Here is a 15,783-nt window from a genome sequence, read left to right on the forward strand (position 1 = left end):
GTGCTGGAGTCACGCTCCTGATAAAGACTGCAAAGTAATCGTGTTAAAATGCTGATATCACCTAGGCAACGTTGATACTCTGTAAACTGGCAGCAGTTTTGTCTCACTTCAAGAAGCACATATTTTATGTAGGGTTTTTTTTTAATTAGAAAAAGGGAAAATGCTTATAATCATTTCATGAACCATTACTATTAGGTACTTTGTTGCTTATTCATACAGAGGACAGAGGCTCTGTGAACCCTTGTAAAAAGCAGACTTGCTGAAGTCCTTAAACACAAGTGAACAGGTAGAGGAGGCTTGAGTCAGGAATTGTATTTGGTAATTGGAAGGCTCTTCTGACCTTGGCAAGCAGCAGAGACTGGGTTGGAAGGATGAGAGTAAATGGAATGTGAAGAAATTAGACTAAAGGTTTTGATGTAGTAAGAGAGCTAGGGCTAAGACTGGGAGAGGGCACCAGTGTGGAGACTGTCAGCAAGGTAGGTGGCAGGGTGTTGCTCCCAGATTGAGGCCCAGGAGGGTGTGGGCTGGGCTTGGCCCCTTTAGGCCGCGGCCTGCCCCATAGAGAGCCCAGGAAGGTGTGGGCTGAGCTCAGGCCCCTTTAGGCTGCGGCCTGCCCCATAGAGAGAGCCCAGGAAGGTGTGGGCTGAGCTCAGGCCCCTTTAGGCTGTGGCCTGCCCCATAGAGAGAGCCCAGGAAGGTGTGGGCTGAGCTCAGGCCCCTTTAGGCTGCGGCCTGCCCCATAGAGAGAGCCCAGGAGGGTGTGGGCTGAGCTCAGGCCCCTTTAGGCTGTGGCCTGCCCCATAGAGAGGCCCAGGAAGGTGTGGGCTGAGCTTGGCCCCTTTAGGCTGTGGCCTGCCCCATAGAGAGGCCCAGGAGGGTGTGGGCTGAGCTTGGCCCCTTTAAGCCACAGCCTCCCATAGAGCTAGGCCCAGGAGGGTATAGGCTGAGCCTGGCCCCTTTAGGCTGGGGTTGAAAATGAATGGGAAATAGAAGTTCGGATATAAAGAGGAGTTTTAAATGAAGTTAGTTTTATTGGTGAATTTCAACATGCTCCTATGTTTTTAAGTGTATTTTTCTATTGGTTATAATTATGCAAAATGGATTGCATTTTAGGATGACATAAGTATAGAGCAAGGATTCTGCCATTCACCTCACAGTGTCAGTCATGCCAGATTGGGAAACTTTTCTCTGGACCATTATAGCCAGTTAGAGGTGCTTTATGTTTTGATTTTAGTTCATCGCAGCGTGGGAGTGTTGTCCCTGTGCGTGTGAAGCACGCGCAGAGCCCTTGGAGTTGCTCCCACGGCCTGACCATGCCGCAAAATGGACACAGGAGAACTGAAAATAACAAGAAAATTACTGCTTCAGGAAATCCTAATTAAAAGCTGCACACCTTATACCCTGAGCTTGAAAAGGAGCCACATTCTGATCCTTCTGTAGCCCAGTGTCCCGGTGGTGGTTTCCTCCGGGCCTGGGCATCCCTCGTCCCCCTGGGCAGCTCAGTCGTGGTCTGCCTTGGCAGGGGCACTTCAGAGAGTGACAGGAAGGCCGTCCTGTTGCATTGTCTTAATGCGCATGGCTGGAGCCAGCAGTGCTCTTAAAGAACTCACAGGATGGGCTTCTGTCACCACAGGTCCCTAGGTGCTGCTGCACACATGGCCCTGTGCCTTCTCTCCTCTTTGCCCTGCCCTGCATCCTAGTTATGCCATTGCCAGGTTTGTGACGACGACTTGTAGGTTGCTAGGACCCACAGAAGAGAATCCTGCACTTCGGAGAAAAATCTCTTTCTTGGCTTAATACCCCATGGTCTACCCTTTAAAATTCCCAATACCCTTTGAATAGAGGGCTCATACTGTAATTTTTTTTTTTTAACATAGGTATATAGGGGCCCATTGACTTCGGCCATCCTGCTCCTCTGCTTTCCCTGGCCATAAGCAGGGGGTTGGATCATAGGTGGAGCAGCTGGGACATGAACCTGGGTGCTCTGGGATGCTGGCACCACTGACAGAGGCTTGGTGTGCTATGCCACGGTGCTGGCCCCCTGAACAGAGGGCTACCATTTTTTTGTACTGCACTGTGAAGGTTAGATGTCAGTTTTGCTTACCAAGTACTTCTAGGCAGCTTTGGGCCCCGGTGAAGGCCAGGGGCCAGCCCTGTGCTTGGACGGAGCCAGAGGCCCGGGTGTCCTTCCGGTGCTCTTGGACGGAGCCAGATGTGTGAGTGCCCTTCCGGTGCTGTTGGACGGAGCCAGAGGCCCAGGTGTCCTTCCGGTGCTCTTGGACGGAGCCAGAGGCCCGGGTGTCCTTCCGGTGCTGTTGGACGGAGCCAGAGGCCCGGGTGTCCTTCCGGTGCTGTTGGACGGAGCCAGAGGCCTGGATGTCCTTCTGGTGCTCTTGGACGGAGCCAGAGGCCCGGGTGTCCTTCCGGTGCTCTTGCTGTTGAGAGCAGAGCAGGACATTTTCACGACACTGGCCTGAGCTTGATTCCATCTGCATCACTGACTAGTTGTGCAACTTTGAACTTATCGGAGCGTCAGGGCTCTTTGTGTGTGCATTTTTGTTTTGTTTTTACGTTTGTAGAGGAGAATAATACTGTCTTCTCCAAAATGTTGTAGGAAATATTGAGTGAGTTACTGTGCATGAAGCACCTAGCGCAGTGGGGAGCCCTGGCTAGGTTTATGGAAAGGGCCTGATAATTCAGTAGTGCTCGTCTCGTTCCGTCCAGTTGACCGGGTAGTTTCAGTGAATAAAACAGAAGTTCTCACAAGCCTTTCTATTTAAGCTTTTAAATGAACCTCAGTAGGTCTCCTCCCACAATCAAGTAACAAGGTAACAAATACCTTGCCCCAGTCTTCTGGAAGAAGGAGGATAGAATACATGTTTATATTTTTTGACATAAACACATTTGTATATCCTGGTGATTGCTGCGTGTTACTGCTTTGTGTGTAGTACCATCCTCTCAATGCAAACTCAACCAGGGTCCTTGGACTTGCATCAGAATCACCTAAAGTGCTGGGAGAAACATACGATTAGCCACCAGTCCCACACCTGTGGAATAGACTCTAGGCGTGAGGCCTTGGGATCCGCTGGCATCGTTACAGTCTGCGTAGACTCACCTGGGGCACTGGCCTGCACGCCTGCTCCCACGTCCTTGCCTTTGCCCAAGCTGTTCACTGCGCTGGAGTAGTCTTTCCTGTTGTAAGTGCTTCTAGAATTCTTCTACTTTTCCCAGGAGTTTGCTTTACCTGTAAAGCCTTCTCAGATTCTGCAATGGAAGTGCTCATCGTCTCTCCAGGGTTACGGTTGCTACAAGCCTGTCTGGTAGACAAAAAGTTGTTTTCCACCAAGCAGCAGGTTCCTAGATGGTGCTGGTGGCTGTCGGCTTGATAGCTGTCCCTGTGGCACAGCACGGTACTCTGGTTTAGTGGACACTTGAATAGCCTTAACATTTCAGTTGATCCCCTAGAGTTGCTTCTTCCTTGTAAATCGTCCTTTTCTGATTTCCCCCAAATAGCACAGATCTCTTGCCAGTACATGTGAAACAGTCCATGCTGAGGAAGGATGATTTAACACTAAGCAGTGTTAGCCTGAGGTCCTGGGACGTGAGAACAGGGCTACGTGTGTGGGTGGGACTGTGAGGAGTTGTTGGTGACCTTGTTCCTCTTCATCTTGTTGTTCACATGTTCTTCATAAGTCATACAAATCCTCCAAAACCAAAGTTAATTCCACAGCAGTTAAGAAAATAAAGTGCTGCAGTTGTGTTCGGGGTTAAGTAAACGGGTTTGATTGCCAGGAAGCTGCTTTTGTAACACGGCATCCTGGTTGTCCTGCAGAATGCTAACTGAGATGGATAAAGTGCATGTAAAAGATACACTTAGTTTGATATGAAAATCATGCATACTTTTCAAATAGTGTTTATTTTCCGTGGATGTTTTCCGGAGCTCTCGTACGTTAGAATGCAGAGCAGGAAGAATCAGCGAAGGCGCATATAGAGAAGCAGTGAGTTAGGACCGTAATGTACACAGACATTTACGTCGTAAGGACTGTTCCAGTTCTCAGTGGATTTAGGTCAGTTTATTAGCTTCTAGTCAGTGATCAAAAAGATGAAAAGGAAGTGACCCTCACCCCTTCAAGGTTTTCTCAAACTGGCTTGCTTTCCTTCTCTGGTCTTTCCCACGCTCCTTATCTCTGCTGGGGAAGGGATGTTGGGGTGAGAGGAGGGGTGTGCAAGTGCACGCACATGCGCACTGGACGTTTTTGTACTGCCTTTTCCCCCCTACTGTTCCTAAACTGGGGGTTGTGGATTTACCACTGAAAGAAGATGTGAAGAATCTTGGTTTCTTAAATGCTCTGCCTCAGGAGGGACCTCATGCTTGGTATCTCACATGTGCTGGGCATGCGTTGCCTTGTGTGTCCCCACAGTAACATTGCTTGGTAGCCATTGCTCTCTCTGGGCGTAATTGAAGCTTCTGGAGAGAGAGGTTTCAGAGCTTGCCCAGCATCATTCAGTGGAATGTAGTGGGTGTCGGAACTGTAATGCCAAGTTCTCGGGCTTCGTGTAGTCGCTGCCATTTTCAGTGAGTCACACCACTGTCTGTGCAGCACCAGCTTGGTGCCCAGGGTTAAAGGACGACGGCTGGAGTCCTAGGTGATTTAATCTGTATAAATATGACGCAGACAATAAAAGAAGTGAAGCTTGAGAGCCAGGACAGGTGCACTTCCTGACTGTTGCATGCACAGGACAAGCACAACACATAGTAGGAGCTCAATAAACAAGTGCTGAGTGCAAAAAATAGAGTGAGGTGAGAAAATAAAGCATAAAAACTGGAAAATGAGAACGCGTACCTGCCTGGGGTAGCTAACGCTTGAGCAGCTGTCTCTTGGTAGACTCTGGAGGCTTGAGGACGTCCCCTGACTGCCCCCCAGAGTCTAGCATGTCGCCCTGAGCTCGAGTGAGTGCCCATGGGAACCTAAGCCCTGTGCAAGCAGAACAGTTTGAAGGCAAGGCAGTGCTGAGATACGTCGGGGAAAAGTGGGTTTTTTCTCCCCAACTAAAGTGTGCCAATGCGCCTAAATTCCAATGTCTTAGAAAGCATGACGCGTGTGAAGTAATATTTTCTCCAGTGTTTTGGATAAAGGCTGTAATATCTGCTGTTATTTATTCTGTTTTCTCTGATAAGTTTTATCATGAAAATTTTCATACCAAATGAGTCTTTCAGAAATTCAAATTACATTTGAAAGATAATTTACAAACAACTATATCTATAGCTTATACATATAACCCACAGGCATCTGTGATACTGAAATGAGTAGGTCGCATAATAACAGTTTTTGAGTAATGTCTCCTGAAAAAATTATGTGTTAAAAATAATTCATATAATAAAGCTTTTCGTAAAAAAGAAATAAAGAAATTGGAGTCAACTGAAGGTGATTGAAAGTTCGTTCTTGAGTAGCATCGATGCGCTACTTTCTTGTTACGGACGTTTCCATTAACAGTGGTATTTTGCCTTACAGCTTTTCTGGGAGAAGAGGCTACAAGGACTTAGTGCATCAGATGTAACAGAACAAATTATAAAATCCATGGAACTACCTAAAGGTCTTCAAGGTATTATTCAAGTTCAGTTGGGCAGAGGTTTATTAATCACCTACCGTGTGCCAGGAGCTTGAGTTGATGCTGTGGGTTTAAAATCGCCTTTGTCTTCGGGCCACTGTGCTTTGCTGGGTCATGGACCTCTTGTGTTGTAATGTACTCAAGGGAAGTACGCATGAAACACGTGTGTGTTGTGGGGCTGCTTCACGGTACTTTGTTACTGTAGATGGTTTTCCGTATGAGAGTGGCGCTGTGGGTTCAGGTGTTCTCGGAGTGAGCCTCTGTTGGCTGGTGGCACAGGACAGGTGAGCCGCCCCTGTCGCCGTGTCCTGCTCGCTGCGCCACTTGGCCCAGCTCTTTTCATCTTTTCCCGGAGAGAGCGCTGGCAGCTGAGCTTCTGAGGGAGAGCTGGATGCATGCTGCTCCGGGCTAGATGGTTCTAAAGAAATACTGCTTCCCAGAGTGTCAGAACGTTAGCTTCCAAACCTTGTTCAAAAATGCTTGTGAGTAGTGGTTAAGCTGTTGTCTTTTCTGTTAATATTCTTGGAAGTTAATTGTTTTAATACATTCAACAAATTCAATGCTTTAAGCAATGCATGTAAATTTAGCCATGGTATCAGTCTCCTACAAGCAATCGAGGTGTGCAATTAGGAATTATACAAATCTGGAGTGTTTTAGGTCTTTTATTTAGCGGCAGGTAAAGCATACTTGCATTGGATCTTTTAGGTCCTGAAACAGGATTAGTGCTGAGATATTAGGAGTGACAAGGATAAATCAGGAAGTATTAACAGGGATATCTGAGTATAATGTAATGGCTGTTCAGTGGACTTTAGATTATGGAAATAACTGATCCTGCTTTTCGCCAATTCAGTACCTTGGAAAAACTATTTGAAATTCTGTTAGGATGTTCAGCTCTTTTTACTGCTATTTCCTTAATGTTAATTTTTATGTATAGTATCTATGAAGTGGATATGCTCTTATGCTTTGCTAGATTGGCTTGTGTAAATTTTATTTCTTGTCTTTTTATTTATTTTTGCTTGTTTTTTTCTTTTGCTTGTGTAAATTTTAAACACATGATCTTAAGTCAGTTGTTCTAGGTCATAAGTTTGTTCGGTTCGTAGAGCTTTGCTGTAAGCCTGTGGATTCCGCATTGCAGGAGTCGGTCCGGGGAGTAACGATGAGACCCTGCTGTCTGCTGTCGCCAGCGCTTTGCACACGAGCTCTGCACCCATCACGGGCCAGGTCTCTGCCGCCGTGGAGAAGAACCCCGCTGTCTGGCTGAACACCTCTCAGCCCCTCTGCAAAGCTTTCATTGTCACAGACGAAGACATTAGGTAAGGTCGTCTACCATGGTCTCAAACGTGGGCTTTTTACATTGGCTTGATTTGCAGACTCGGTGGCATATCCAGCCAGTCAGCTGGAAAAGTGTGTTACTTTTTTTTTTCCTAACAGCTTTTTCTGAAATTCATGAAATGTGATAAATGGCTTTTGTCACAAGCACATGTTTGATGAAGAAGTGTTATATGTCAAGAGTAACCCCCCTGCCCCCCAGGCATGACCTAAAGTCAGGTCCTGGGTCAATTGTCTTCTCTATGCCTCACTTTGTACTGTGTGTTATCTGGGCTTCTTTGAGTCCCTTTCACCCATTAATGCACTTTTAAAAATGTGTATGTCAGTTTCAAAGATTAGAGTGCTGGTTCACTCCAGTGTAGGTGGTGGGAGCCCACCGACGTGTATGAACAGGAAGCTGGATTGGAAGGTGGGCCTTGAATTGGCACTGTGAAATGGGGTGCTAGTGTTACAAGTAGTGTCTTACCCCACTGTGCTACAACTCTGGCCCCCATTCAGTCATGTCTTTTATGATTGTTTCTGCATTGGTGTTTGCAAAACATTCTTTTTGAAAAGCAGATACAAATGCTCTCTTAGACCCAGTTATATTTTCAAAGTTCAATTAAGTTATCTTGATACTGTTTACTTCACTTGAGTTTGGTTTAGAGATTTGTCTCTCCTTTATTTTGTTTCAAAGAGTCAGGGTGACCTGCGGAGTGGAGGAAAGAGGAGCGAATGCACACACACCTGCAAAATGAGAAGCAAATGAGAAAGACCAAGCAAGGGCAGAGCAGTAAAGCAGCCAGGAATGAAGAAAGGGCACAGATCACAACTGTTACCATAGTTTGTTCTTTCTAAGTCTGAGCCACAAATGAGGTTTTTAGCAGCAAGCTAAAACCAAGCCGCTCAAATTGACATGAGCTGAATGCAGGCGCAGGAGTAGCAGGAAGATTCCCGGTGGTATGACAGTGAAGAAATGCAGATTTACGAAGTCTGTCCTTTGCGTTGATGCTGTAGCTGTTCTCTCTGCGCCAAGTGCTTCGGCCCGCCCCTCTAGGTGCCAGTCAGCTCTGCTGGAGTAGCCTTCCTGCACAGAACCAGCAGATGGCACCTTGGAATCATGTCACAGCGAAGCGTATTTTCTATTTGTATTTTGCTGTTGTGACATAAATGTGCTTTGAAGTGCATGAGTCTAACTAGTTTTATAATTGGAAGGCCTTTCCTCAGTTTTTAAGTAATTCCTTTTGCAAATACATGAAATAGCTCAAAGTTAGGCACTTTGAGTGCATGGGCGTGCGATCTTTAAAGCAAGTGTGAGATTAAGGAGAATGCGTGACATTTATGATCAGCTTTAGTGACTGGCTTATTCCTCAGGCCAGGAGTTCTTGTGAACTTTGGAATGAGTACCCAGTCAGCGGGGATCCCGTGGTGGTGTGGGTGTTGACTGAGCACGGGGCTGTTGGTGGCGTCAGCACCAGCGCCGTGCTGGCGGACCACATTGTCTCGGTGACTGATAGTCAGAGGCCCCCGTCCCCTTAGTGCAGCCCTCAGGGTTGCTGCGGGGTCTCCTCCTTGCCTGTGGCTGCTCCACCTCTTTCCATCATTGTCACTCTTCCGGTTGCCATGCAACTTTGTCCATTTTCAGTTCAAGGTCTATGTTCCGATCATGATCTTCCATGTTTTTATCACCAAGACCTTTACTTACCAGTCTTTTCTCTGCTCTTAGGTTTCCTGAGTTTCTCTTCTCTGCTTGGTTTTGAATACGAATTTCTTTTGGTTTTGCCTGGCTTGCAAGAAATGTGTTTGGGTGTTCCCTCCCACCCTTGCAGGGAGCTCGCTGTAAATGTTTTTCTGCTTCTTAAAGATCAGATGTATACTAACATTTTCTGCTGAATTGTGGAGTTACTGTCACCCATGAGAGCCCTTTGTAATCATGAACACACAGAAATATTTATGGCATGATCTTTTAAAATTTTTTTAATTATTATTATTTTTTTTTGTAAAATACTTCTCTCGCCCTATTGTAGGCAGGACATCTTTCATGTGAGTTTTTTTTTAAGATTTATTTATTTTTATTGCAAAGTCAGATACACAGAGAGGAGGAGAAACAGAGAGGAAGATCTTCCATCTGATGATTCACTCCCCAAGTGATCCCAACGGCCAGTGCTGAGCCAATCTGAAGCCAGGAACCTGGATCCTATTCCGGGTCTCCCATACAGGTGCAGGGCCCCAGGGTTTTGGGCCATCCTCGACTGCTTTCCCAGGCCACAAGCAGGGAGCGGGATTTCCCATCCAGGGAGCTGCCAGGGTTAAAACCAGCACCCATATGGAATCCCAGTATGTTGAAGGTGAGGACTTTAGCTGCTAGGCCAGCACATCTGGCCCCTAATTTGTAATTTTTTAAAAAATGTTATTTTAGGGGCCAGCATTGGGGTATGGCAGATAAGGCTATTGCCCATGACACAGGCACCAGTACACCTGCTTCTCTCCTCATCCAGCTCCCTGCTGCTGGCCGAAGCAAGCAGTGGAAGATGGTGCAGACCCTCAGGCCCCTACTGCCCTAACGGAGACCTGAATGGAGCTCCAGGCTCTGCCCTGGCTCAGCCCTGGCCATTGCAACCATTTGGGGGATTGAACCAATGGATGGAGGATCTCTCTCTACCCTTCTCTGTCCTTCATTTCTCCCTCTCTTCCTCTCCCTCCCCTGTGTGTCTCTCCATCTCTCTCTAATTTAGAGTTACAAATAAATCTTTAAAACAATATTTTACTTTATTAAGAAATCTGGTTGTAGACAAAGAGACTGCATGCGTGAGAATGAGAGCTTCTGTCCACTGGTTTACTTCTGAAATGCCCACAGTAGTGTGGATTGTGCCAGACTGAAGCCATGAGCCAGAGCTCAGCCAGGTTTCCCACAGCGTTGACAGGACCCACGAATTTGAACCGTCACCTGTTGTTGCCTTTCAGGGTGTAGATTAGCAGGAAGCTGGACTCCAACCCAGGCCCTCTGAGCCAGGTGCAGGTGTCTCAAGTGGCATCCTCCTCAGCTGCCCTGCTCTCTGCTGTGTTCACTCTTACGTCCCTGTTTCCGAGTAATTCCTGTCATCCTTTATAAGGATAACCCCAAAACTTCACATACTTGAGAAAATTGAAATTGATTGAGGAGAAATCTCAACTGAGATCTGCTCATTCCAGAATTCTCATTGAGATGAAGGACCTTTGCTCTTGGGCAAGGCTTGTTGGCCTGGCTTGGTTTGTGAGTGTGTATGTAACCTTGCAAAGACTAAGGCGGAGGAAATGTATTTTTCTCACGAATTGAGTAAATTTGAAATAATGTTGCACTTAAAAATTTTTATATATATATATATGTACACACATGTGCGCACACACACAGACACACACATATAATGATGGGGGTGGTGGAGAGAGAGAGATCTTTCATCCACCACTCTTCAAGTAGCTGCAGTGACTGGAGGTGGACCAATCCAGAGCCAGGAGTTTCCTATGTGGGTGCAAGAACCCAAAGACTTGGGCCACCCTCCACTGCTTTCTCATGTCATTAGCACGGGGACTGGCTTGGACGTTGAGCAGCTGCGACGTGAGCTAGCACCCCTATGTGATGGTGGTACCACAAGCCGTGAGTTTGTTTGCTACGCCACGGCAGCAGCTGCAAGGATGAACTTTGGAGCTCTTTGCGTTTTCACCACTTGCTGAATTTGCAATATCTTTCTTTTGTTTTTGAAAAGGAAACAGGAAGAGCGAGTACAGCAAGTACGCAAGAAATTGGAAGAAGCACTGATGGCAGACATCTTGTCCCGAGCTGCAGATACAGAGGAGATGGATGTTGAAATGGACAGTGCAGATGAAGCCTAAGCGAATGATCAGGTGCGTGGGCGCGGGCAGGAGGCATGGCACGTCGTAGGCTTTGTTTTGCTGTGGTTTTCACTTTGTAGCCTCCTGGGCAGTGCACTAGAGGTCTGCTGTTACAGGTTGATGCATGTGGGCTGTTGGACAGGTCACTCCATCCCTTATCTTCTGGGAGGACATTCACGTCATCTGTGAGCAATCGGCCTCCCTCCCGTGTTAAAGCCAGCTGGAAAACCTCCATGACATCACTAGGGAAAGGCAGAGCAAAAGAGACGGGCTCTGCGCAGGTGGGGAGTGCGGCTGTGGAGAGTGACGGCAGCTGGCCTACAGCATTGGGCTCTCAGGACACAGTTTCGTTCAAATCATGCTGCAAATGAGGCAACACCTCTTTTTCTGGGTTCTTCCTAGCACTGACCTGATGAAGGCAAACTAAGAAGGACATTGAAAAGTATCATTATTACCTTAGGAAAAAAATTGTTTTTTTATCACAAAAATGTGGTTTTATCACTTGAACCCACAGAAGGGTTTCCGGGCTCTGCCCCAGGGGATGTGTGCTCTCTGTGCGTGAGGATGCTTGGACCTCAGCGGCCACAGCCTGCTTCCCAGGTTCCATCCTGTTACATTTTAGCAGACCTTATGTGACTTTTCTGCCTCCCCTTCTCTGTTTACTTGAAGCCAAAAGTGAGAGAGGGGCTGGGGAAGATACGAAGGTCAACAAACCTACGTGCGACGTGACCTGTTGAGCCTGAAGGGTGGGTCGGCGTGGTCCGGATGAGTTGAAGTCTGAAATTCTGGAAGAACAGAAAGGAGAAGCATGGTTTAAGAAATGGGGGACAAAAAACATGTTTGGTGTGCAGCAACTGCAGCGGGTCGGAGAATATGTGAAAGATTAATCATTCTGTACATTATTAAAGACTTTGATCACTGTAAATCCAGTGGGGATCCAGGGAAAGGTCAATGCTGTGAATAGGTGGGCTCATTTCCAAGGTTCCCATTGCTGCTGCAGGGAGTAGGGGAGCCTTAAGAGGTGCTGGTTGCTTCATGAGAAACATGGCCAGCTTCACCTGCTTCCTAAGATATGGAACTGGAACTTTCTAGTGAACATTTCTCTTCCAGTCATCATGGGGTGGCTCTTCGTAGTGCTGGTTAGCAAGGTGGAACATCGGTTAAGCTCAGGTGGAGGTGTCAGAGAAACGCCATGATCATAGAAGAAGATAGCTATAAAAATAAACAGAAATGACCTTAATCAACTAAATAATCATCAAAAGTAAAAATTAAAAAAAAAACCAGGAATGAAATATTGGATCAGACATAAACAGTTCAGTGTGCAATTACAGAGGACCATTTCATCCAGATTAAACAGGAAAACTTGATGTGTATCTGTCATCTCTAAGTACTGCACATTACAGTGAATCATTGCAAAGTAAAATAACCACTGAGTAGACATTTTCTCATCATGTGTTTGGATTTAGCTGTTACTAATATTGTTTTGAATTCCCTGATTTGAGAGATGGAAACTATTTGCATGAACCTACAATGGGGTGCGTATGATTTCTTTGAAAGTGGGATAGTAAAGGTTATTATCGAAATAAAACATGAAACAATGAGGTGTTGAGCACCTTGTATTTACAGAGTGCTCTAAGTGGTAAGCAAGGCTTCTAAAACAGGGTTCTGAGCAGACTTCAATGTCTGACTGTGGAAGAGCTCTGCACATGAGAAAGCATTGAATCACTGAAGTTTGTCTTTCTTTTTCCTTACAGGTAATTTTCGACTTTCCCCAAGAGCAAATTCTTAGAAATTGAACAAGAATGTTTTCAAACTGGGTTTTTTTTGCCTGTAAGAAAACAGTGTACCCGAGCACACATATAGAGCTTTTTAATAGCACTAACCAATGCCTTTTTAGATGTATTTTTGATGTATATATCTATTATTCAAACAAATGATGTTTATTTTGAGTCCTAGGACTTAAAATTAGTCTTTTGTAATATCAAGCAGGACCTTTAAGATGAAGCTGAGCTTTTGATGCCAGGTGCAATCTACTGGAAATGTAGCACTTAACATGGAATATTTGTTTCCCCTCCAGTTTTAATATGAACAGATCAGGAATACCAAATAAATTTCCCAATTAAAGATTATTGTGACTTCACTGTATATAAGCAGATTTTTATACTTTATTGAAAGAGGACACCTGTACATTTCTTCCATCATCACTGTAAAGACGAATAAATGATTATATTCACAGACTGATTGGAATTCTTTCTGTTAAAGAGCATGCCTGGTAGCCCTGCACTGGGCCCAGAGCTGCCGACACGGAAGTGGAAGACACTGCACACGTGCTTGAGCCTCCAGACATGGTGACGATTGCGCCGTCACCAGGATTTCTAGGTTGTCACTTAGCAGGTGTACCCTTTTTCCTTGCCTGTGGTCAGTTCTTTGGTAGTTCTATAAAAGCAAGGCTTTTCTCTCCTCTGCTGTGAATTAGGTACACCAGTACCCTTCAGGGGTTACAAGAAGACCATGTCCACTGTTTTCCTCATGTCCGCTGGCTGACTAAGTTAACAGGTACAGGGAGAGGCAGCAAAGTTGCCTAATGAGCCAGATTATAATACTTACCCAAGTCTGTACCGGTTGGTGAGTTTCTGCTGAAACTCATGAATGTAACTCAGTGCTCAGGCTTCTTGCCAGCTGGCTTACCAGAGTTGGCTTTACACTAGGACATAGATTTTTAAATCTGCCCAAGTTTATCCAGTATCAGGAAAGGAAGGGATGATTATAAGCAAATGAAAATAGCAGAAACAGCCTCCATGTACTTGCTGTGTACTCTCATGTACTGATTGACTTTGATGATGTGGTCCACAGCGTGATCCACCCCGCCTCCCTGTTGCTTTTCCATTTCCTCATCTTTGCTGCTGCCCCTGCCGTCCCGGGGAAGGGAGGCTGTGGCTGCTCAGGTGTGGGCTGCGCTGCTTCTGCACCTGGAAGCCAGGCCATGTGGACCCTTCTTGGAACTCCTGATTCACATTTCCTTTGATTGTTGGTCCTTTAAGCCACAGTTTCCTTGGACCAGTCCTTCTGCTGGGTAAGCAGGGAAGACTGTTGGAGTTTGATTGGCAGAGGGCACTGCTGTGGAAGAAGGGACTTAATATTCCTTTTTTAATGCTAGCATGATTAGTTTTCTGCTCTTCCTCCAAGTCCATGATTTTTTGTTTGTAATGAGGCTTGGAATAATTTCATCTTAGCATTTGTTCTTTTTACAAATCAATCCTACCAAGATACTCATGCTTTTATATAACAGCTTGTAAAAGCAAAAACACACTGGATACACTATAAAACATTGAGTTTTTCTCCACCTCTGTTCAGGTGGAGAACAAAGTATGAAAGCCATTACATAGTGTCCCGTGGAGACCATCTCACGAGTCCAGGGTGTTCACGGTGTACTCACGGGACATTTGTCCACAATTACTTTCATCATGTCCCGCTACAACCCAGCACTGCCTTGCATTCCCAGCCTGGGGAAAAGCAAACCATCTTTTCTAGTTGCCCAGGGCAGAGGTCTAGCGGGAATCCCAAATGCCACCCTTCACTTGTCCGTCGTGTCCTGTCAGTGAAGCACCATGGTGACCTCACTGCTCACAGCACCGTTCTGTGCACGGCACAGCCACACTGCCCGGGCGCGTGGCCCCTTTCCTCTGGGCTCTCAGTGGCTGCTTTTGAACTCTCCCTGTCCACGGTTCCTTCCTCCTCTCCGTGTCGTCTGTGTGGTCATCAGAGTGCTCCTCGAGACAGATGTGACCGAAGCATTTCCTTGCTCAGAAGTCCTTAACCCTCTTGGTATGCCACTTAGAATAAGTTTCAAGCGCAAGCACTTTGAAGTGAGGAGAAGCTGTGTCAGAATCCTGTGTTGTGTTTTTTTGTTTTTTCAAGTTTTTTGGTACTGTTTTGTGTGATATGTTCGGTTGCTTTATCTCTTTGAGCGTGTTCTTCCTCAATAAAATAGGAATAATAATACCTACCTCATAGAGTTATTGTGAGGATTCAGTAAGATACCATTAATAGCGTGTAGCTAGTGCCTGGTGCATAGTGAGTGCTCACATCAGAGCACACACTGTTCTCATTTTTCTTGCAGATCGTTTTTATGCCTACCCCATAACACTTTCTTTTCTGTCTTAGTATCCTGTATATTTCCATTGCAGAAATTTTCTGATTCTGTATTTTATTTATTGATTTTTTTGGGGGGGGGGTCTAACTCTACTAGAATGTAAGCTCTGCAAGAGTAAGGTTGTGTCTGTTTTGTTTCCTGTTGGATCCCAGTGCTTAGCCCAGGGCGTGGCACAGAGTAAGCCCTCAGTACCTGCTTGCTGAGCTAATGGAAGAATGGCCAAAGGCTCTCCATGCCCTGGGTCCGCCTGGCTCACTCTGCTCTTCTCCACGTTGCGCCTTTGGCTTAAGAACCACCAGGTACTTGCTCTTTGCAGCACCCCTAGGGCCCCCAAGTCATTGCACCTGTTGTTCCTTTACCTGAAACAACTTTTGCCTTCTCTGTGGCAAATTCCTGATTGTATCAGCTCAGTGGCGGGCTCCCCTGTGACAGCCCCAGTTTCTCCAGGCAGATACCGGGTTCCCTTTTCCAAGTTCCCACTGTACTTTGTAAATACCTCTGTGGAAGCACTTTATTGTATTGCATTGTGATTCTTTTTTTTTTTTTTTTGCATGTCTGTTCCTACTTTGTAACTGTAATGTCCCTAGGGGCTGGCGCAGGACCTGGCACAAAATAGCTTGTTGGTAACATTTGTTGGATGAATTTATGAATGAATAGTCATGTGGTTGGAAAATATTTGGAAGATGTTTGTGCTGCTAAGAGAGGGAATGCCCTGGTGTCTTCCTGTGCCTTGTTGCCTTTTTCTTCAGAAGTGAGGTCTAGGGACTATCGTGTCATCTCTCTGGATATGATTACCTGTTTGAAATTTTAAGATCTCAGTTGAGCAACATAGATGTTCATAA

The 15,783-nt window shown here is 46.0% G+C and overlaps 1 protein-coding gene across 1 annotated transcript in view; it reads left to right on the forward strand.

Annotated features, from left to right (window-relative positions):
- Positions 1–13,026, forward strand: part of MBD2 (methyl-CpG binding domain protein 2) — a 53,133-nt gene extending 40,107 nt beyond the window's left edge. Inside the window, exons 4-7 of the mRNA XM_058676850.1 lie at positions 5,514–5,604; positions 6,746–6,923; positions 10,662–10,800; positions 12,543–13,026. Coding sequence (XP_058532833.1) covers positions 5,514–5,604; positions 6,746–6,923; positions 10,662–10,788 — 396 coding nt within the window. The 3' untranslated portion in view covers positions 10,789–10,800; positions 12,543–13,026. The remainder of the gene's footprint in view (positions 1–5,513; positions 5,605–6,745; positions 6,924–10,661; positions 10,801–12,542) is intronic.
- The last annotated feature ends 2,757 nt before the right edge of the window (positions 13,027–15,783 follow it).

Source organism: Ochotona princeps, chromosome 18 (assembly GCF_030435755.1).
Source record: "Ochotona princeps isolate mOchPri1 chromosome 18, mOchPri1.hap1, whole genome shotgun sequence".
Lineage (NCBI taxonomy): Eukaryota > Metazoa > Chordata > Mammalia > Lagomorpha > Ochotonidae > Ochotona > Ochotona princeps.